This window comes from Sciurus vulgaris (assembly GCF_902686455.1).
Source record: "Sciurus vulgaris genome assembly, chromosome: 4".
Taxonomy (NCBI): domain Eukaryota; kingdom Metazoa; phylum Chordata; class Mammalia; order Rodentia; family Sciuridae; genus Sciurus; species Sciurus vulgaris.
The window spans coordinates 28,841,571-28,864,348 of record NC_136464.1 but is presented as its reverse complement, the minus strand read 5'-3'; the positions used below and the strand labels follow the sequence as shown (position 1 = coordinate 28,864,348).

The window sequence follows — 22,778 nt, the reverse complement described above, 5'->3', positions numbered from 1 at the left end:
GGTCTTGCTAAATTGTTTAGGCCCTCACTAAATTGCTGAAACTGGCCTTGAACCTATGGTCCTCCTGCCTCAGCCCCCCGGGTCCCTGGGATTATAGGCATGTGCCATGTCAGAGGGCTCCATACTTTGGTTTTAAACATCTAGTAGGCCAGTTTCACCAGTCTTGAAGTGGGAGTAATAGGTTTTGACTTTAATGTCTATAATTTTTTCAGTTATCCCTTTTATTTAATTGGGGTCATTATCAGTACTGGGAGGCAGCATTATATCCTATCTATCCTGTAGGTGATAGTTTATTATTTAAATTAATTCAGGTTGTTTTGTTTTAACTCAGGTTGTTTGTTGTAGTGCTTTCTGCAAAACACTAAAATGAAATGCTTATAAGGTTTCACAAAGAAAATACAAAATGAAATTAATAAGAGCAAAAACATATTTATCTTGTATAAGAGTTTTTGAACCCAAGAAACAATTTTTATAACACTAATGTATCTTTGGTATCTATTTAGCTCCTACAAAAATCCATAAATTTATCAACTCAATCACATATGAAATCCTTTACAAGCTTTATTTTCTTTTAAAACTCTTCTGCAACCTTTAAATACCTTTTATAACTTACCCAAACCTTTATTTAGTTTTGTATTATATTGTTTTATTTTGAGATCACAGAAATCTTTACAACAAAAATCTATTTTTTAAACATAAATTTAAATGAGTTTAATTTTAGCCTGCCTTGGAGCCATGAGAAGCAGAGCCTTATCTCAGGTGAGGTTGGCCTTTTGACAAATCTTTTTTTTTTTTTTTTCAGTGCTGGGGATTGAACGAAGGGCCTTATGCTTACAAGGCAAGCACTCTACCAATTGAGCTACATCCCCAGCCCTGACATATCTTAAAGTATTTTATATTATTTACTTTTTTCTAGCTACAAGTTTATTCAAAACAAAATAATCCTCTCCAACTTCACTGAGGTAGCTGACCATGTCCACGACCAAATCTACCTCTAAGCTGGAATTTGGTTGCTGACCCAGTCCCAGCCTCAGTTTTCTTGTTAGCACGAGGGGGCACAGCAGGGGGCACTGTCTGTAGGTGTCTGTCAGCTTCCCCTCTTATGATTATTACAGGTCTCTTGCCCTCCAGACCTTTTTGACCGAGGCCTGCCAGTTTCTGGTCAGCTACAGCATAGAGTGGCAAGCACAATCTCAGGCAGCAGGTGGAGGTAATCGCAGAAATACAGGATGTCCTCTTTGGTAAGGTGCCAGTAGAAATGTCTCCAGACAAACTGTTCCTTCACATAGCCTTGAGACTTGAGTTAGTGCATGGCTTTCATGATGTGAAGGTTGGGCACATTCTTATCTGCCAGCTCTGGGTGTTTGGGGACGTGGACATCCTTCTTAGCTACCATTTCTCCCTCCTTAAAAAGGAGTTCATAAATGGTAATTCAATTCTTCTTGGGCATCAACATTGCAGAGGCTTCAGGTCCAAGGCCAAGGCTGGAAAGCTTTAAGTATTTTATTTTATTTATTTTTATTTGATTGTTTGTTTACCAGGGATTGAACCCAGAGGTGCTTAACCACTGAGCCACAACCCCAGTCCTTTTTATTTTTCATTTTGAGACAGGATCTTGCTAAGTTGCTTAGGGTCTCGATAAATAGCTCAGGTTGGTCTCAGACTTGAAATTCTCCTGTCAGCCTACAGAGTCACTGGAATTAAAGGCATGTATCTCCATGCTTAGCTGCTGGTTAGAATTTTAACTCATTAACCTTGTCTTTAGTTTAGTCCCAGAAGCAAAACAACATTACACTGTTTTATTATTTAGTAACAATTTATATAAAACACACAAACCCAAATATATATACTGTCATAAAGTTTAAGAAGCCAAGAGTACTTGAATTTCTATTTAGCTGTTGTGTTTCAGTGCCTTAACCTGCAAATTAATCAGATATCTTCTCTAATATAGTCATAAATTCCACTTATGTCAAACCTAATGTACATATTTTTAACAGTTAATTTTAGGTAACTCATATGAACCAAGATATCAGATGAACATTTTAAGACTTCTTTTTTCTGCCAAAGAAAAATCTTTTTGTTTTTTATTGTAAACAAATGGGATACATGTTGTTTCTCTGTTTGTACATGGCGTAAAGGCATACCATTTGTGTAATCATAAATTTACATAGAGTAATGTTGTTTGATTCATTCTGTTATTTTTTTCCCTTCCCCCCCACCCCAAGAAAAATCTTAAAAGCAATAGACATTGTACTTCAAACATTTTAGAGAAAACAGCACTCTCCTTATTGGCTAATCATCTGGAAAATATATTTACTCTCATTTTTGTAACCAATTTAAATTTACCTTGTTGTTAAAGGTTTGTTTAAGTCACATGAACTAAAAGGCATTTGGATCTATTTTTTTAAATTTATGAGTGTTGATTTATCCATAAGCCAATTTGATACCATGTAGACACAACATATAATACACACATAAAAATAGAGACAAAAAACAAATATCTTATAGCTTTAATCTAGATTTACTATTTGTCAGGTTTTTTTTTTTAAATAATCTATTGATATGATAACCATGGTCCATCTAGGCATGGTGGCACACAACTTAACATCAGCCACTGGGAGGCCGAGGCAAGAGGATCGTAAGTTCAAGGCCAACCTGAGCAATTTAGCGAGGCCATAGGCAACTTAGTGAGACTGTCTCAAAAAAAAAATTACCATGGTCTTATTACATCTCAAAGACACAAACCTTAATTTAAACATCAATGAGAAGGGCTTAGGCAAGTGAAAACCAAAGTTTTAAGGTGGGGTGTGTTATGCAGACTTAAGTTAATATCCTTTCCTAACTTAAGAACTAGTCAATACAGGATGAGATCCTTACAGATGAAAATTTCTTTTTTAAAGAGTTAAGGAAATCACCAGTGGGCCAGATATCCCCTTTATTTAAAAAAAAAAAAAAAAAAAAAAAAAACAGAAAGAAAAGGTCTCTCAAGACAAGCAAAAGAAATAAAGAAAGGGCCTCTTTTCTTTTTAGAATTTGCATAATCCAGGTATTGGGTAACTATAGGTAGGGGATAAGAAAGTTAAAGCTGCTCATTAAACAGAGTGCAGGCCAGGTTTAAAATTTCAGAAACCAAAACAGTTCATCACAGATGTCTTCTGTGACACAGTGAGGAATAGAGGACACAGATTTGGGGGAGGCCTGTGTAGTTGGAGGTGGCTGGGACAGGATCTATCAAGCATGCCTGGACATTGAAACAATGGCTCAGGTGGTCACTTGTCCATCCATGAGGTAGATTCATGTCAACTATCACCACTGTTTATTTTCCTTTTTTAGGATCTTGTGAAGGGGAAGATCTCTTTCCTTTCCCAATGTATTTGAGAGTTAGCCCTTGAATAATTGCTTAAGAGAACAACACTTGAATAATCAGCCTTCCTAAAAAGACAATGGCGAGGACTAAGGAGAGGGACCCAGATAGTCATATTTTTGACATTTTCCCCCCAATTATAGAACAAGCTTCCAAGCTCTAATCTATATTAAAACCAAGCTATGTTACAAGGAAAAATAAATCAATTTCTTTTTTCCTTTTGAAAGTTTGCTGTCTTAAAAGAATTCTGATTATTTAATATGTACCCAAGTGGTGAGTTTTCAAGAATAAAAAATGCATCACCCATAATCTTTAATGGTTCTCTGAAAAACAGAACAAAAAGATAGGCCTCTGGGTACTCCGAGTTCCCACCAGGGATAGGATTTTTAAATCTGTCCCATAGTATATCTTCAGGATAATCTGCATCTCCATTGGGCCTGGGCATTAGTCTGCTCCATAATGTTGGGGAACTCTATTAATCCCCAGCAGGATAGGACTTTTAAGTCTGTCCCAAATCATCTGCAAATTATTGGCAATACAATTGTCCTTGTCACCATTATGCAGTCTTCAGGGTACTTGACAGCCCCTACCTAGACCTCAAGAAAAGAAATCCTTTATGGAAAATAATCCTAAAAACAAAATCCCTAAGATCTCAATTAACCTAGGTACATTGAAGACCTTACAATTTTTTGGTTGTTGTTTTTAAAAAGTGAGAACACAAAAACTTTAGAGTTTTGAGGCATGTTGGGATAGGACAATAACAGGTAACTTTTAATAGAAAGAGATTTGTTTATAGCTAATCTTTTATCTCATGACCAAGAAGGACAAATACCTCATGGCAATCATGTCTCTTTGGGGCAGATTTGATTAAAACAAAACATATCTTTTTAAAATATTTTTTTACCTTTATTCATTTTTATGTGGTGCTGAGTGCTTTATGTGTGCTAGGCAAGCAGTCCACCACTGAGCCCCAGCCCCTAAAATAAAACATATCTTAAGTACAGAAATTGTCGTTCCAGCTATTTGAGGTGGTCCTCACTCTTTCGGTAAGATAGTGTCAGTATGGGGCCATTTATGTTGGCCAATAATAATAACAGGAGACACAGAGAGGGTACCTTCAGAGCTATTTCTATTAAAGAACAGATGGAGATTGGAAAAACTTACTTCCCCAGCTATCAAGTCACAACTTAACTAGTGGGCATGCATTGAGTACAGAGAATACGAAGATAAACACAAGAATCAGCATGACTTTAGATAAAGCAAAGGTTTGAGAATGTTTCTTAGCTGACAGTAACTACATAGGACACAACAAGGTAGCTAGAAAATAAGACAAGTTGGCAAAGAGGTAGTTTAGAGAATAGATGGAGGGAAGACAGAACAAGAGTTCATCCTCAGAACTTAATTGGTTCCCTTTGTTTCTACCTATTTACCCTCAGGGTTTGTACACCTATCATTCCACAAATTATTTGATTGTTCACTAAAGGCAATTCAAAGAAACCCCAGGAGGACCCTGCTTGGCTATTGGTTCACATTTCACTGCTCATTACCAACTAGTATCTCCCACTTTAAAAAAATTTTGTTTTGAGACATGGTCTCCCTAAATTGCTGAGAGTCTTATTAAGTTGTTGAGGTTTGCAATCCTCCTGTTTCAGCCTCCCAAGTTGCTGGGATTATAGGCATGTGCCACTGTGCCCAGCCCCAGGATCTTTTATAGAGTTTCTTCAAAGCAAAATGTTTTCTCATGGCCAGCAGGTGCAGTGTTCTGTACCCAATTTATTCTTTCCTGGAATTCTCAATTTTAGCTGATGAGTGATCTGACATTCCTTTAAGTACTCTATCCGTGCCCACTAGTTAAGTTGTGACTGAGTTCTGAGATCCCCTTGACAACTTAGGGATTTTTCCCCACCCAAGCTTAACAAAAGGGAACTATCGGGCTGGGGAGATAGCTCAGTTGGTAAAGTGCTTGCCTTGCAAGCATAAGGCCCTGGGTTCGATTTCCAGCACCACCAAAAAAAAAAAAAAAAAGAAAGAAAAGGAACTATGAAGATAGAGAACAAACTCCCTATGAATTTCTAGAAATTGGAATTCACACACCTGCAGTACAGTGGGCCTCCTTATCCATGGTTTCACTTTCTGTGGTTTCAATTGCCTTTGGTCAACCATGGTTCAACAATATTAAATGGGAAATTTCAGAAATAAACAATTGATACGTTTAATATTATACACCATTCTGGGTAGTGTGATGGAAGAGTGCTGTTCTAATCCATCCTGTATGGGTTCCTTTGTGCAGTATACTCATGTTGCTTAACCTATACAACAGTCACTTAGCAGCCATCTTGGTGATCAAATCAACCGTGGCAGTGGCACAGTGCTAGTATATAGCATCTATTACTCTGTACCTTCAGGCATCTGTTGGAATCTTGGAACATACCTCTGTAATTGCCATTAAATGCCAGTTTCTGTCATAGTGAGATACCTGCAGTTCCCCTATAGGACCCAGACCTACTTCTTTCATGACTTCTTTTCTTGCTAGTGACTCCTCAGCCTCTGCAAACCCCACAACATCACGTGATTTTTTACAGCACATACTAACCCTTTGTCTGCAGCCCTGAGTTCATAGGCCCTCTTACAGTCCACTCACCCTGGATTCAAAAGCCAAAAGATCATAGGGCAAATGCAAAAAGAACAGAGTTCAGTCTGAGATGAACTTACAACACTTGAGGCTCCCTAAGGAAGACAGGAGATCTTAAAGAGAATCAGCAGCACCTCTCCTGCATCCATAGCTGTGTTCTTGGAGTCCCTTTATAAATTGTCAAAACTGTTGAGGATAAAATTGCCACAAATTTACTTATGGATCTAATTGGTTGTTAATTGGAAATCAGGGCTGTCTTCATTCTACAAAGTGACAATGAAACCTCCCACTGGACAATAGCAGAACAGTGGACAGGTAAAGGTAGGAACAAGGGAACAGAAAAATAAGAAAATCTTGATTACTTTAGGTTACTTTTCCATGAGAGTTAAATCCAGGGAACTTTCTTATCGTGCTAACTCAGGTACATGGGAACCTCCTATTTCCATGAAAAACTTACCTGTTAGGGGAATTACATTAAAGCTTTGGTTTGATTATGTGGCACTTAGGATGAGTGACACCATTTTGGGTGGGTCTGGTCTGTTAGAGCCTCGTACAGGAATTTAGGCCAAATCAATGATCTCCTATAATTTTTCTTTCACAATGGCCCCCAAATTCTGAGTTTCATGGTACCCTTTGGGCTTTTAGGTGTCTTGTTGGTAAGGGAGAAAGTTGAGATCTCCAGAGAGAATTTGGCCACCTTTCCCAAGTCATACTGTTTTCCACTGGTGGGAACTTCCACTTTCACTGGTGGGAAGTTTGGGGACTTGGTATCCAACTTTTGTTTCCTAAGCTTTAAAGTAAAGAAAAATCCAGTAGTGCCTGTCCCTTTATATATATGTGCAGATTTTCCTTTGTGTGTGACTAGGGGTGCAAGTGTTTCCTCCCCTCACTCCCGCCACTTCACCCTGAGATTTTTTTCACTCCCAATCTATCTGAACAGTTTCTAGAAATGTCTTCTTCCACCTAATCCTAGTTAACCTTGACACCAGGGCAGTATATGTGCCTCTACTGCACCCTTCCCCCAGTCCTATTAGAGAGCAAAGTGACTCAGCTGCAACACAGGCCTCTGCTCTCTCCTGACTCTCCTCTTCCTCTCCTTCTAGCTCTCCAGCTCCTACACCACCACCACCCCCATCACAGTACCTCCCAAAGGGAGCCTGCAGAATGAAGGAGAAAAGTTGGAGAAGATCTCTCTCTACTTGGCAGAAGACATCCGCCCTGAAATGAAAGATGACATATATGACCCCAGCTATCAGGATGCAGAGGGCCCCAGGCCCAAGCTTGAGTATGTCTGGAGAAACATCATTCTCATGGGTCTGTTGCACTTGGGAGCCCTACATGGGCTCACACTGGTTCCCACCTGCAAGTTCTACACTTGGCTCTGGGGTAAGTAGGTTTCCCAGGTTTCTCATTGCTCATTGATAACGTGGGTTGTTCCACAGAGCGAGCCCCTCTCTGTCCAGGTTTTGCCAACCATGTGTCTTTGATTGCTTGAGATACTAACTGGGCTGGGGAAAGAGCCTAGGGAATTTGAGGGACAGGAATGTCAGTTCTGGGGGGCCCTTAACGTGGTATTGTGGAATACCACAATGTGCAGAGGGTTGGAGGAGGAGACAAATGGCAAAGAGGCAGATGTCCCAGAAAGAGAGTTTCTGTTTGAGTCATTTGTGTGACTGCCTGTCAAAGTCTTACTTGCCCCTAGAGAACCCAGAGGAAAGATGGTGGAAAAGGGAAGAAAAGAAAAGGAGGTAATTCAGAAAAAATATTTTGACCTGACCCCTTGGCTAGTCCAGATTCCTTTGTCACATAGGCAGGATAACAAGACTCCTGTGTGACCTAAGTTGCACAGATGTGTTGCTCTGTTACTTCTGGTAGATCTCCAGGGTACAGCAAATGCTAGTCAATAAAACATTCTTAGAATGAAATAAGGTTGCAGAAATGCTGTTTTTGACCTACCAGCTCCTTCCCTCTCTCCAGATGCCATGAAGTGCCAAAGACCCAGTCCTGGCCCCTACGTATCTTCCAAGGGCTGCTGTAATGAGGGAGAGAGGGTTTCCAGTTCCTTACTGACCCACCCTTTTCTCAATTTTTTCAGAGACCCATGGCTGGGGGCTGATGGCAGGTCTGCTCCCTGGATCCATGCCTGTGCTTTGCAGTTAGATTCACCTCTGCCCCTGAAGCTGAGCTTGGAAGGGAGAACAGAGAGCACTAGAGACCTGGGTGTCCAATTATTGCTCTCTGGGGAGTAGGGAGCCAGTATGCCTTCTCCAGAAGACAATTAGAGGTTTCCTGGAAAAACCTCAGGTGTGGGAACTTTCTGGCAGCTCTTTTGGAGGGCAGTGGTTTAGAAGGGACTGATCAGTCAGGAGACAGCTGGACCCCCACATCTTTAGGTCTTATAGGTGGTGAGATATGCTCCCTTGAGCCTTACCTTGACAAATCTTCTAGATGTCACAGGGAAATACAACAGAGAAGATCTTTTTTTCTCAGGATGAGGACCAGGGACCAACTGGGGACAAGTTCACATTTTTAGGTGTTCCTTTGGTTAGATGGTATCATTCCTGCCCCAGAGGCACTTGGTGGAAGTAAGTCAGGGCAGGAGGTCGCTCCATCTGCACACCAGGAAGAGTTGCTATGTGTGTGAGAGGAGGTGACTTCTGTTCTCTCACTGCTCTGAGACTTGAGCTGCAATGTGATAAACCAAGAGCAAGGGCTGGAGTCCCCAGGGAGATTGTGAACACCCCTCTCTACACCTTCTCCTCAAGAGGAGAGCCTTCATGAGTAGTTTTGTCACCGGCAAGCCCCTTTCAGCCTAAAAACTCCCTGAAGACCTCATTCAGACTACAGTATGACCATGTTGGGAGTGGTTGGTCACCCTCAGCTGCTGGTGCAGAGAATTGTCCAAGGCTGAGCCTGCTATCTTTTGGTGCCCTGTCCATGTGTGTGTGCTATAACTTTGAACAGATACTAGGCACACTGTATGGATGGTGACTTATTTTGCTTCTGTCCCTGGGCCCTTTGGTGAATGGTGCAACTGATAGAATAACTATCTTGAAATGGAGATTTCAAAACTCCTCTGGCTTAAGGAATAAGGCTAGAGGTCTTAGCTTGGGCATCTTTTCTTGCCACCTTTAGAGTTTAGCAGCTGTTCTTGTTTTATCCCAAAGGAAAATATAAAATGAACAACTGGTTGTGATTCCAGCACTTTTCATGACAGAGCAATTTTGGGATAGTTCTCTTTCATTTTGAAGCTGCTCAGAAAAGCCCTCAGGTCAGGGCTGAAAAGATCTCTGGCAACACTGAGGGCCAAAATCAAAGCTCCTGCAGTCTACTTCTCAGGGCAAAGCTATAAGATGTTTCTTAGCTATCTTGCGAACAATAACAGTTCTTCCATAAAAGAAGCAGAACAAATCTAACTGACTGAGTCTTCTACTTGAAAGACAAACAGGTGTGGATAGAACAGGCACCAGAGTGCCTGCATTCTTGTCCCAGTTCCCCTGTTAAGATGGAATGGCATGTGCTTTGAGATTCAATGTCCCAGGGTCATCAGCACCATGAAACAACCTCTGTTCTGTCCAAAGCCCTTTCTTTCCTCCTGGTGGTCACAGGGCTGTAGTTTCACTGTGGTTTGTCCAGATGGAGTTAGATACTGAATTGGGGAAGAAGATCTCAATTACTACATAACCAGAGGCCACAAATCACCTGGGACATCAGCCCAGCTCAGAGAGAATGTGGCTAGAACTTTCCTTGAGAGAGACACTGACTCTGTGGCTTCTCTGGGAATCCTGTAGGAGGAACAGGATAGTATGCAGGAGGAAGGGAAGGGAGAGGAGGATGCCTACTGTTTAGGAAACTATCTCCAGTTGCAGAACACAGGACAATTGGTTACAGTGCATGGTTATCTCCAATTGCAATTAAGTAATTGGCCCCTGAACATCCACTGTTTCTAGATGCCTCAGGAATAAAATATTGTTAATAGTTTCTCCCAATGCCTCAACCTGTGTCTCCTAGTGCTGCCTACAAAGGGAAGACTCAGGCTCAGGAGGTCCCACATATATTGTCCTGCCCAATTAGAGATATATGTGACACCTCCTGAGCTTGTAGGCCTTGAGGGCAGTGAGGCAGGACAGCAGTGGTGTGCTCCATTGCCAGAAACTGAATGGTAGAGGTGGAACAATAACTGCTTATTGTCAGAATATTTTGCTAACCCTGGCTCCAGTTTTCCTAGCCATGTGAGCCTCCATACTTAATCTCTGACACTTAACCTCTACAGCAACTATTTCCTCACCTGCAAGGTGTGGTATTAATAGCACTTACCTCTTTCAAGATGTGTGGCAAACATAAGAATATTAGCATCCGTGGTAAAGCTTGAGTCTCTGTGCAAATAGACTGCATGCGGAGCTGACTAGGGCTGCACTTACCAGCTACAATGCTAAAATACTTTCAGAGCAGCTGATAAATATCCATTGCTTGGCACCCCTTAAGTGGATCCTGTATCATAGGGCTTCTTCAATTGGTCAGTGCCCAGGTTGCTCTGGCTGCTATTTTCAGAACACCCTTGCTTATGTTCCTAAGCTCAGTGGAAGTAATTTATGGTCCTGAACCCGTTAGAGAAGGTGAACCGAATGTCCATAGAGATAAGATCTTGGATATAGTCCCTGCAGGTTGACAATGAAGGTGACACAGTGGTGAGAGTCTTATCCACCCCCCCCCCATCTCTCTGCCTCCTTACTTCCTGGAGCTACCTAACTCATCTCTATCCCTGGGTGGAGAGGCTGGGGGGTGACGGTAAAATATTTTAAAGTGATAAAAGTACAAGGCCTCAGAGACCAAGGCATCCTCGGGTTCCAGGGTGGAAGATCCTCACTCAAAGTCTAAAGATGACACAAACTGTATCATCAGGAGAATGTACTTGTTATGCTTCCTCTGATGGGAATCACACTGGTTGGGACTCATTGTTTTGTCCTGGCAGCGTATTTCTGCTATTGGACAAGTATTGAGGGCATCGGAGCAGGAGCTCATCGCCTGTGGAGCCACCGAACTTACAAAGCGCGGCTGCCCCTGCGGCTCTTCCTGATCATTGCCAACACCATGGCGTTCCAGGTGAGAAGCTGGTGCTAACTTTTGTGCCCTCACCCTGTGGATGACTCAGGGAAAAATTGAGGGGATCTGAACCTGGAGAGCAGCTCCACCAGGACAGTCATTGTCATTTCCTGTCTCTCGTGGCCACCTCAAGTGCAGGCTCAGTGCTTAGGTCCATCAAACCTGGGACACTTGAGAGTCAATGGAAAAAGAAATAGGAGGTAAGTAGGAATGACTGTCAAGGGATGGGATTATTTTTCATTCCAAAGTCACTCTGTTGACAGTTGCAATCCTTCAGGAAGGGGCCGTAGCCTACCCCGTAGGTACTAACCCTGGTTTGCTGCATATTTAGTGGACAATGAACTCATTCTTTAAGGAGACTATTTGGGGATCCCAACACAATGAGATAGAAGGAAATGTGCCACAGACTCGTAGCTGTGTTTCTTCAGATAAGAGCAAACATTTCAGAGCACCCAATTTGTACCAGGTACTGTGCTGGGCACTTGACATACATTACCTCATTAAATCCTCATACAATCTTAGGACCTAGGACCTATTATTACACCCCTTTTAAGGGATGAGGAAACTGAACAACTAAGAGGGTGGATAGACCAAACTTGGAGTCCTATCTTGGGCTGCCATGCTGGCTAATTCACCTATGAGGTTGATTGAGGCACAAGTTCATAACAGAAAAAGAAAATTGGGGAAGGGGACTCTCATTAAGTTATAGCAATGGGCACAGGAATGCTTGTGGTGTGGGCTTAACTTAGAGCAAAGAGAAAACAGAAACCAAATTAGTTCCCTTTGTTTTGACAATATCTGAAGTGTTTACCACATATGAGTAATCATCTTGGCCCTAGGAACTTATACCTTGAGGTTGCTGATGTTATCTGTCTGGAGCAAAGGCAAGAATGAGAAATTGGTCGGTCTTCCTTCCTTCCTTCCTTCCTTCCTTCCTTCCTTCCTTCCTTCCTTCCTTCCTTCTTTCTTTCCTTCTTTCCTTCTTTCTTTTTTTCTTTTTTTCTCCCTCTCTCTCTCTCTCTCTCTCTCTCTCTCTCTCTTTCTTTCTTTCTTTTTCCTGGGGGGGATGGGGGATACCAGGTATCAAACCTGGTACCCTCATATTGGGTTGGTGAGCTGTCACTTGTGAAGGCATCAGCAGCCATCTGCCCCCAGCTTTATCCACAGACCAGTGTTGGCAGAGGCGAATGAATTACAGGTTTCTTTGAACTATCCCAAGGCAGAGGTGATGCCCTTCTAAGAACTCCTGGTAGGTTGAGACTGCTTAGTTGCTGGTGATACCCTGTTCAAAGGGGGTTCTGTGCCTCACCGAATTTATTGGTTCAATAGCCATGGGTTCAAATGCCAGCTGCCTGGAGATAGAAGAGATATGGGCGCAAGCTGATACACTTTTAATTGGGCTGTTCCTGCTCATGACCTCATTTTGTTTATCTTGAAGAAGCTTTCTCACAATAAATCCTTTTGGTGTTTAAACCTATATAATAAACATGTGGAGCCTGTGTGTGGCCAGTCTTTCTCCCACCAGGAGTTCAGTGGGTCCACTGAGTCCCACCTTTCTGTCTTTGTGTTTGATTTATTTCTAATCCTCTCACTGCCTACATCCAGAGAACTGATAAAACATCACGCTGGTTCAAGTCAGACCAGCACATTGGGCCCCCAACACTGTTTATATTGGGGTGAGATCAGGCACCCCAAAAGAACCTTGTTCTACATAACTAGCTTGCAGAATTACAATGTTCTTCCTTAGTGAAATTATCTGAGCATTGTGATTTACCTGCATTCTCCCCACCATAAAACCTTCAGGAACCAGTAGTGCTGTTCCTGTGGTCTGGGACTGTCAGTTGCTTTTCTGCACAGGCTTTAGGGCAAGTGTGCAGGAGAGGACAAGCCCCACCCCCATGCCTCCATTGGAGCCAGACTCTTGGGGACTGTGTGAGGTTAGGCTGAGACCTGTGGGCTCTGGCAGACATCGGGCATTGGAATTTTAGTAGAGCATCCCTCCTCAGGCCTGCGTTCCTCTTCTCTGTCCCTCCAGAACGATGTTTATGAGTGGGCCCGAGATCACCGTGCCCACCACAAGTTCTCAGAAACAGATGCCGACCCTCACAATTCCCGCCGAGGCTTCTTCTTCTCTCACGTGGGTTGGCTGCTTGTGCGCAAACACCCAGCTGTCAAAGAGAAGGGCAGAACGCTGGACCTGTCTGACCTAAGAGCCGAGAAGCTGGTGATGTTCCAGAGGAGGTGAGTGAAGGGAGGATGGGCCTGGGAATGTGGCCCTGGGCATCTGGGATTTGGGGACCTCATTTTTTCTCTTAGGTCTTAGAAAATAACAGCAAAGGATTTACTGTTTGTAAGTTCAAACTCATTTAAAACCACAATATCTAACGTCCCACAGGCCCCCAGTCATAGCTTAGAGCTCTGTTCCTTTCTCTCTGAGCTATCTTTATAAAACCCATTAAATGTAGCAAACTGACCTGGGATAATTGTGGACACAAAAAGTAAATTCATCTGAACTTTCTAATCTATTTGAGTTAGAGGGCTAATCCAAGGATCCAGATAACCATGATATAAGGCAGAATATTGTGAGTACTTGAGAGAAAGAGGAAGGAGATTATTGAGGAGGGAACTGCTGGCAAGGTATTGTGAGGTATTGTGAACAGAGTAGAATCAATCCACCCGTGGATAGAGACTTTCACTTGTATGAGGAGCAAGGACAGTGGAATGAGAAAAACATAATAAGCTAAAGATTCAGGCAAGTTCCAGGAAGGATGTCCTTCTGCTTGAAAAATAGAATGGGACAGGAAAAGGAGCACAGAGACCATTTCTGTAAAGTCATAGATGTAAGACTTCAGATTTTATTCACTTGGAGAAGAAAACTACTACTGGTTTCCTCTGTAGCAAAGTGGCACAGAGGTGTGCTTCAGAGTGACTGCTCTTGGGTAGGTAACCACTGAGCCAGAGAGATGAGAGGCAGGGACACAGGTTGGATAGCAGGGGGGACCATGCTGAGGAAGCAGTGGCAAGAATGGAAAGGAGTTGGAAGCAGGGAATGCCAGTGACATACAAAATCAAAGATGTGTCTGCCGAAGGGAGGTAGACAGTCATCTCCCTGGTGTGTCAATGGCCTGGTCTATGGGGAGTGACTTGCAGATGATCAAGGACACTCAGTGTGCCTTCTGAGGGAAAAGCAGAGTAAATGATCAGGGGGAGGTAGTAGGAAATGGTGACATTATACAAAACACACTCTGTACCAAAGAGCATGACTGGTCAAAGAATGGAGCCCTAAGGCACATGGACAACAGCCAGGCAGCAGAACTTGGCTGGTGACTTTGTGATTTGACCATCACCTGTTTGGCACATTCTTCCTTATGCTCTTGTCAAATAAGCAATCTGAGCAAGAGCTAAGAGTTCCAATCCTTGCTGCACTGTTTCCTAGTGTAATCTTAGAAAAGTCATTGAATGCCTCATTTAAAAAGTGATACTCTATACTCAAAAGATTTCCTTCCCCATTCCCCAAGGCTGCTTTTTGCCCAAATGTACTCACTGTGTAAGAGGAAAGGCATGGCACACAGCTCAGTCCAGCAAGAGTGGACAATCCAGGTTAAGTGCATGAGTCCTCACTCAACCAACTAAATGTGGGTTCTCTCATGTAGGTACTACAAGCCCGCTGTCCTCTTGATGTGCTTCATCCTGCCCACTCTGGTGCCCTGTTTTTGTTGGGGTGAAACTTTTCTACACAGCTTGTACGTTGCCACATTTCTGCGATATGCTGTAGTGCTCAATATCACCTGGCTGGTGAACAGTGCCGCCCACCTCTATGGATACCGTCCCTATGACAAGAACATCGAACCCCGTGAGAGTCCCCTGGTTTCCCTGGGAACTATGGGTAAGACAGAGTACACAGTAAAACCAGTAAAATCTAGTGATCAGCGGATGACAGTCTTCAGTTTGGAGCCAAAAATACCAGATACATTCTAGTATTTATGACCTTTTTTGTATCTTGGTTCTTCCACGGAAAAATTTGGGAAACCCATATGAGAGTCAGGCAACAAGGATTTTGTAAAAAGATGGTGAAAAATAATAGTGCCTTTCATTCCAGGTCCCAAAGTCATCTCCATATCCTACATATAATGAGTCATTTTCTAATTTTCCTTTCTCTTGTTACCTCTGGCTTGGCTGCAGGCATGCATGGGGCAGGAGGTGCATAAAAAGAACATCAGGGTCAATGGAGAGGTCAAGAAGCCATGTGTTTTATATTTAATCATGCTATATAAAATGTGAAAGAAGTAATTATGACTGTTTAAAAAAGGATGAATATACCATTCTGAAAGCATTTTATCATGTCCTTGCTATAGTTTCATGAATCCCCACCACCTTTCAGACACCTAGTACCATTGTGCATGTTCTTACATTGACCTATACTGTGCAATTCTGAGATTTTCCTAGAAACAGAATGGTCCAGACTGAAATGTGTCCTATACTGTAAACAGAACTCAAGTGAATGTCCCTGACTCCAGTCTCCTTATAACTGCCAGTCAAAGCGGCTGTCAGCTTACCGTTGTCATTCACTTCTGCATACCTGCCCTTTCCTCCCTCTCTCCACCCTTTGCTCTCCTCCAGCTCAGGTTCCTGCCATTCTAATCTTCTTCTTTTTGAATGACCTCCCCTCACTGTAGTCACATGTGTTCCTTCTCTCTGACAAAGCTGACCTTCCCCTTGAGCCTTTCTGGAGCTGTCTCTGACTGCCCTAGTTACCACCTCTGACCCTCTTCTTCACTTTTCTCTTATGTCTATGGATGCATTTTATTCTGTTTTAAATTGGGTGCCTCTAGGTCAAGTGAGTGCTTACTCAGAGCCTTACTGAGGAACCCATCATGGAGGTGAGCAGTCCTTTTTCAGACTTGGTGTTACCACACACCACTCTCTCAGTTCACACTCCAGACAAACCAGTGTACATAGGGACATGCACTTTTAGAAGCCCTGATTAGGGTCATTTCCTTTGCAGGACTTCCTTCACTTGCTTATTGTTTTTATCATCATTACTACTCTAACTAGGGATATTTTTATCCTCTAGGGTCCAAAAATTCCTTTATTAGCTTTAATTTATCCCAACCTGATAAGGCTCAGTACTGCTAATGTTGGAAGCTGTTCAGAAAAAAAGAGTCCTGCCAAGGATTGGCAAAGTATCCATGGAGTTTCCAAGCATTTGTCCTCCATAGAGCACTCCTCCATTGAGAGCAACTTTATTTTCCTCTCAAAGTGAAAAGTTAATCACAAGGGTTTTCAGAATCTTAGAGGTTACAGGGAAACACTCAGCAATTTTAGACTGGCTCTGTTTTATCAGTACCTCCCCCACCCCAGGGTCAAAGTTCAGAGAATTAGAAGTCAGAGTAGCCCACTGTGAACCAGTAGTAACTGAGGAATCTCCAGTTCATGGGGAGGCCTCCTTACCTCTAACTTTTGTGTTTCTGGCCAGTCTGTTGGAAGCTCCCATCCTCACAGGAAGCACCAGTGCAGTAGGGAAAGGTGTGTAACTCACCTGTGTAACAGAACTAGCTTCTTTCCAATCCTCCTATCCACGGGAGAAACATTCCTCCTTTAAAGGATCCCAGACAGAAATGGTTGACCAGGGGCCTCTGGATTTGTTGCTTAAGATGCCTCTGGGAGGTATCTATTTGCTTCACAGTTGAACACTATGTTCATTCATTCATTCAGTAACAATGGGTTTCTCCAGGGCTCAAGGTACCCCTCTAGGTAGGAAGTGTGCAAAGATCAGGATGAAAGCAATCCACTGAACTCCTAACTTCTCTCCTTGGTTTTATTCCAGGCGAGGGCTTCCACAACTATCACCATGCCTTTCCCTATGACTACTCGACCAGTGAGTACCGCTGGCACATCAACTTTACCACGTTCTTCATTGACTGCATGGCTGTCCTGGGTCTGGCTTATGACCGAAAGAAAGTATCTAAGGCTGCCATCTTGGCCAGGGTTAAAAGAACTGGAGATGGAAGCCACAAGAGTGACTGAGTTGGGGTTTTCTGGGGCCCTGTTCCAAAAGCCAGCTGGACAGAAGTTTAATGTTCTGTTAATTCACTAATTAGTAATGCTACCAGGATACTAAATGATGACCTTAACCCATTCCAGTATAGGATTCTTATAAAATGCACAACTATCGAAAGGCAACAACTCTACTGTGTTAAGCAGATATTCTTTTCTTCTCTCTCTTCTCTTCCCATTGGCTTTTCATTGCTTTGTCCTATCACCTTTCTCTTTTTTCCCTCATTGCCTCACAGGAAAGCTGCTGTTCAGTTGTAGTCTGTGTCCTGCTTTCAAATCCTATCATCCTTTCTAGAGTGTAAAAGTAAAGGTCTTCACTTCAGAAAACTCTCTTTTCTTGAGCTGTGCTGAGCTTAAAGATAGGTAGCTAAAACTAGAGATGCAACAAAAGTTCTGGGAATTTGTTGGTTAAGTATCATCAGCCCACTTGCTACATAGAAAAAAAATAACTTTATTTGACGAAGATTGTACAAAGCAGATAAACTATCAGGAGAAAGTTAGCATGCAGGGTGTGATTCACAAGTAAGGATGATGATGAATTGGAAATGAGGTACAAGGAAACTTTCTGTGATCAGACCTAGTTGCTTACCAACCAGAGACATGGAGTCTCTCTGTTTCTCTGACACTGAATCGGAATTGTCTTGGAGCTTGGCAACGCCAGAACACAACACCAAATCTCAGTGTCTCAATGTAATTTAACGTGAGAATACAGATGAAGCACTTACTTAGTAGGAAACATGGTCTTTACTGGCGAACAATTTAATTTTTCTTAAGATTATTTGCTTCACAAGAAGTGTTCAGGATGGCTATGTCCAGACTTGGCATATAAAATCACCCACAGACTTTTGAGCATTCCATGAGCTACTTCTCCAACTTCTTTCATCACTCTCTTCTGCCATATTTGTGATATCGGTCACACCTCTCATAATAATTGGTCATATGTCTCATAATGATGACTGTGGCATTTCCAAACAACCAAATCAAAAGGGTTTTTTTTTGATGTGTCAGCCAAAACATACATAGGCATGGATACTTTGCTTAGATTTTGAAAATGTTTTGGAATATTTACTTCTGAAAGAGGGATATTGAAGAAATTTGAAGTAGAGGAGAAATTATATAGCTTGCCTAATCCTCCCATTGCTGGACAGGTGATGGAGAGGTTGAGGGACAGCATCTGTAGACAGTTCCTCTGAGGTAACTTTCCAAAGGAAGTACTCTGAGAACACAGTTAGGAGATTCAGAAGTTGCCGAGTAAGTTATTAGGTGTCATAATGAAACAAGTTCCAAGCTAGGTCCCTTTATTTGTCCCGATTGCTCTTTAGATTGAGTAGAAACTGAGTTTGTTTTTTCCTTGGTATTGTACCCTTCAGTTATTCCTTGTTCTGTGACCATCCAGCCTATAAAGTAGGATTGTCTGGGAAGAGGGTCAGAATGTCTTATCTGCTAAGATTCTGGATTCCTGGCTCTACCCACTGTCCTTTTCTCTTACTTGTTCTCTGTGTTCCCTGACTTTTTCTTCTTTCCCTGGATGGGTAGCCTACTGTGGGTATTCAGGGCACTGAGGAATTGCTGCCCGGGAAGCTCCTTCTCCTGCAGTCACAATACTCTTTGGCTCTGTAGTGCTGTGTCTCTTCAGAACGTAAAGCTGATGCCATTTTTTTGTGACCTCTAGATCCTCTCCAACTCCCCCTGTGCCTCTGCCACACAGAAAACCCCAAACAAGACTAGAGCTCTTCTAGAAGTCTGGCTGACTCAGAGAGGCTCTGTCTCATGAGTCATGGCCTATCTCAATGCTTACATTTTGCCAGTGAGCTAGCCACTGAGCAAAAGTTTGTTGTTAGTTCCCTCTATATGGGTCAGAACAGAGAGCACGCACGGTGCCCCTGAGTGTTCAACAAAGTGGCTTGGACTGATCGGCAATGAAAGTGCAATGGTGCAATGCTTTGGGGAGGAGGAGGAGGAAACCCAGTCCACTGGGGAGAACAAGAAGTAAGGACAAGTTCCCAAGTGTCTCACATTTAAAGGAGGCCCCCCATCTGGAGCCAGGGTCTGCTGGAAAGCCTGGGCTTAGACATGGGATCTAGATGCCAGGAACTTTGCTGAAAAGAAAGTGTTAATAAACTGACAACCCTACATAGCGTACGGCAGACAATTGGATAAAAGAAATCTAGAAAAACATGGAGCAACAGTGTTTGTCGATCATGTACCTCACCTGCCCTGTGCTTCTGTCATCAATGCAGAAGCCTGGCTCTTCTCTTTTAGGATTGGAGTGTGCAATACCAAATGCTCAGTGGATATGCTGTTGAGGCCCAGTAGTGGGAGGGAGCAGGGTCTTCCTTCCTGCATCAATTGTATAGAGGCTACTGGGACCAACCTGTGCTAAGGCAGCTTTGTCTGTGAGCTATTAATTGAAAGAACCTCTTGGAAGATCACCATAACTTGGATCTACTGACCTGCGTATCTATCCCTGGAAATGTCTTTTATGTAGTTTTAATTCTATAGGTCTTAAGATGTCTTCTTTATAATATATGACTAATAAACTCATCTTTTGCTTCTAGTACTGTTCCATGGATGTGACCCATGCCATGTCCCTACATAAGTGGGGATAGTGTGAATGTGGGTGTGTAGGTAGGGGTTTGTTGGCTTAGTAAGAACTCTATTTTCAAGATTCTAAAGATCAATTCAAATGACATATTAATGAGGAACTCTGATCTGATCAAGAGTGAATTTCTAGCAGTCCTTGCCTTGTGTACCACTGACAACTCTTTTGGGCACCTGACGTCTCTTCTCATGTGTTACATGTGAGCCTCCTCTCATTCTCTCTGTGATGTTCCTTTACAAGTGAGATCCTACAGATATGTCTAGAATAAAGGAGATTGGTTGGAGAATTACCAATGCATTGATTTCACTGTGCATTTCATTCCGGATACTTGCCTTATGTCTATTTTTATTAAGTGCCTATATCTGATGGTGGATAGAAATAATTTAAATGTATTTTGATTTATTATTTTTTGATATTAGAAGATGGTTATCTTTTAAAGTGGAACTTTTTTCTTCGTGGATTGCTAGTATCCCTATTATAATTGTATTCAAAATGGTAATGTGAAAAGTAAAGAAAGGAAGGAGACCAATGTTCTTCTAGTGGTGAAGATGAGGGCCTTCTACCACTGTGCCACCGACTTCCGGTGAGACTCTACGCAAGTCACTTAGGTATATTGTACCTCAGTTTTCCTTTGGTTCAAGTGGGGGTAATATCCTAGCCAATGTCAAGGGCAGTTTTGAGGCATGACTAATATTTTTTATAAAGCATTTTGGGATCCTCAACAGAAAAATTGTCATGGCCTCTGTATTTGTATACACTGTCTTGCATGAAAATGATATGTTCCTGTATCCCAGATAATATCATTAGTTTATATGGTTCTCTTGAGAGATGAAATGAATGAATTCTATCACTTGTGGGCAACTAGAAGGATAAAATTTGACAACATATAATCATTGCTATGAACATGTATAAAGGATATCTTTTTTCTCCTTTGGTGGGATTTTTTTTTCTTATGTGAAATCGTAGTCATTTGTAACCTAATAATGATTTTGGAATAATATTTGCTAATATCAACTCTGAAGCTAGTTGTAGTGATCTGACATGATGTTTGTTACAATTAAAAGTGAAGTGAATCTGATTGCACTGTGTCTGTGAGCTTTTTGCCTATGATTGTCTCTTAAGACCTTTATCTATGGCCCAAAAACCTATCTATGTCCATCACCTTTTGAAATAAAAAATAAGTAGACCAGGGTTGCATCATAATCCAATAACCTTCCCTCCCTTTCCTAAGGGTAACTGTAGTTAAACACCGGGCAGCAGGGAAGGAGGTGTCAGCTTCCATTAATCAACTTCTACACCTTATCAGCACCTTGGTCTGAGGAAATGACAGGTATTCATGTGTCACATGGTCACATGGACCCAAAACAGAGATGCTAGGAGAGGCCTAGAGTAGCAACAGAAGCTCTGCCAGGGAAAGCAATACTTTACATGGCAACCAGGGTGGGAAGTCCAGCTTATTCCTATCTCTAGAATGTCCTCACCTCCAGAGAACAAAGAGTGTTGATATGCAACTACAGCAAGAAGAAAATGCAGCCCAAGGGAAGTTTTTTGTAAGTTCCTGGTGTAGAGAGGGGCTTAATGATCATAAGGTGGAAAGGGTGGTTTTGCTTTGCCTTGCTTTTACTTTTTGCTTTGTCTACTTTGCCTGAAAATCCTCATGTGGAAAAGAGTAAGACAGACTTTACAGTTTTTAGAAGCTCTATACTGCAGCAGGCACCTCCTCAAGCAACACTTAGGCTTTTAAGAACTGGCCAGAGGCAGCTCTGCCAGGTCACCTCACCTCCTGGTGTAAAGATGCCCACACCTTGAGAAAGCACAATTCTCTTAATCATTCTAAAAGAACTTCCTCATTAATTCTGAATATTCAGAATCAAAGGTTGTATGCATTGAAGTTTTGCAGACCTTAATAAATTGATGGTGACATTGATGTCATCAATTAATATTTGACTTTCTACTGTGAGCCCCTTTCCTTCTTTATTTTGTTCAAATGATTTGGCCAGAATGTTTTTTTCAGTTGTTCTACAATTGCACTCTTTCTTCTGATTCTCTACTTCCCTTCTGCAGGAGCTGGTCTCTCTCTCTCTCTCTCTCTCTCTCTCTCTCTCTCTCTCTCTTTTCCCTTCTATTCCACATCTGCTTATTCTCTCTTGGGTTAAACATATCTTAATTCTTCTTACCCAAAATTTGTATTTTGATATTTGTTATTTCATCATGGGACTGTTTTCTTATTGCTATCTGTAAATGTTTGAAGAAGAAAGAAGAGCCAGGCATAGACAATGTATGTCTGTAGTCCCAGCTACTCAGGAGGCTATAGCAGGAGAATGACTTGAACCCAGGAGTTTGAGACCAGCCTGGAAAACAGTGAGATGTCCTCTCAAGGAATAAATAGCCAGCAGCTCAGGAGGCTGAGGCAGGAGAATTGCAGGTTCAAAACCAGCCTCAACAACTTAGAGAGGCCCTGAGAAACTTAATGAGACCCTGTTTCAAAATAAAAAAATTAAAAGGGCTGAGGATGTGGATCAGTGGTTAAGCACCCCTGGGTTAAATCTCTAAGGACCAAAAAAAGAGAGAGAAAAGAAAAAAAAAAAAAAGAAGTAAAATTATCTTTCTTTGCATGTGACAAGAATTCATACATAGAAAATCCTAAAGCACTCTTGTGCACAGGAGAAATTATGAGTAAATAAATACAGCAGGATATAATATCAACATACAAAAATCAATTGCATTTCCATAAACTGGCAACGAATAATATAAACATGAAATTAAGAAAATAGAGCCCCCTCCGGCGGGAAGCGCCTCTCTAGGCTAGCTTCTAGGGACAGACTGCCCAGTGAGAGCCTCTTGACGCAGAGCCAGCCACAAGTCCTCAAGCCAGCGGAGACCTCCGACACGCAAGCAGCTTCTGGGACCAGGGCTGGGCAGCCAGAGACCTCTCCAGGCAGCCTTGTCCCCCTCCAGCTGCAGGCTTTTTCACGGAGCAATCCAAGATGGTGGTCTAGAGGGTGACTGCATCTCCAGTC

At 42.3% G+C, this 22,778-nt stretch overlaps 2 protein-coding genes and 1 pseudogene across 4 annotated transcripts in view; 1 reads left to right on the top strand and 2 right to left on the bottom strand.

Annotated features, from left to right (window-relative positions):
* The window catches only part of LOC306659733 (acyl-CoA desaturase 3-like), a 31,633-nt gene extending 10,807 nt beyond the window's left edge, over nt 1-20,826 (top strand). For both annotated transcript variants that reach the window (XM_079137457.1, XM_079137456.1), the window contains 5 exons: nt 7,100-7,382; nt 10,969-11,099; nt 13,135-13,340; nt 14,753-14,985; nt 16,927-20,826. In XM_079137457.1, the coding sequence (XP_078993583.1) occupies nt 7,100-7,382; nt 10,969-11,099; nt 13,135-13,340; nt 14,753-14,985; nt 16,927-17,126 (1,053 nt within the window). In that variant the 3' untranslated portion in view covers nt 17,127-20,826. The remainder of the gene's footprint in view (nt 1-7,099; nt 7,383-10,968; nt 11,100-13,134; nt 13,341-14,752; nt 14,986-16,926) is intronic.
* PKD2L1 (polycystin 2 like 1, transient receptor potential cation channel) overlaps nt 1-22,778 on the bottom strand; it is a 261,390-nt gene that overhangs the window by 42,551 nt on the left and 196,061 nt on the right. The window lies entirely within an intron of this gene.
* LOC306660002 (small ribosomal subunit protein eS10-like) lies at nt 910-1,692 on the bottom strand (annotated as a pseudogene). The gene has a single exon. The product of its transcript is annotated as a small ribosomal subunit protein eS10-like (transcript).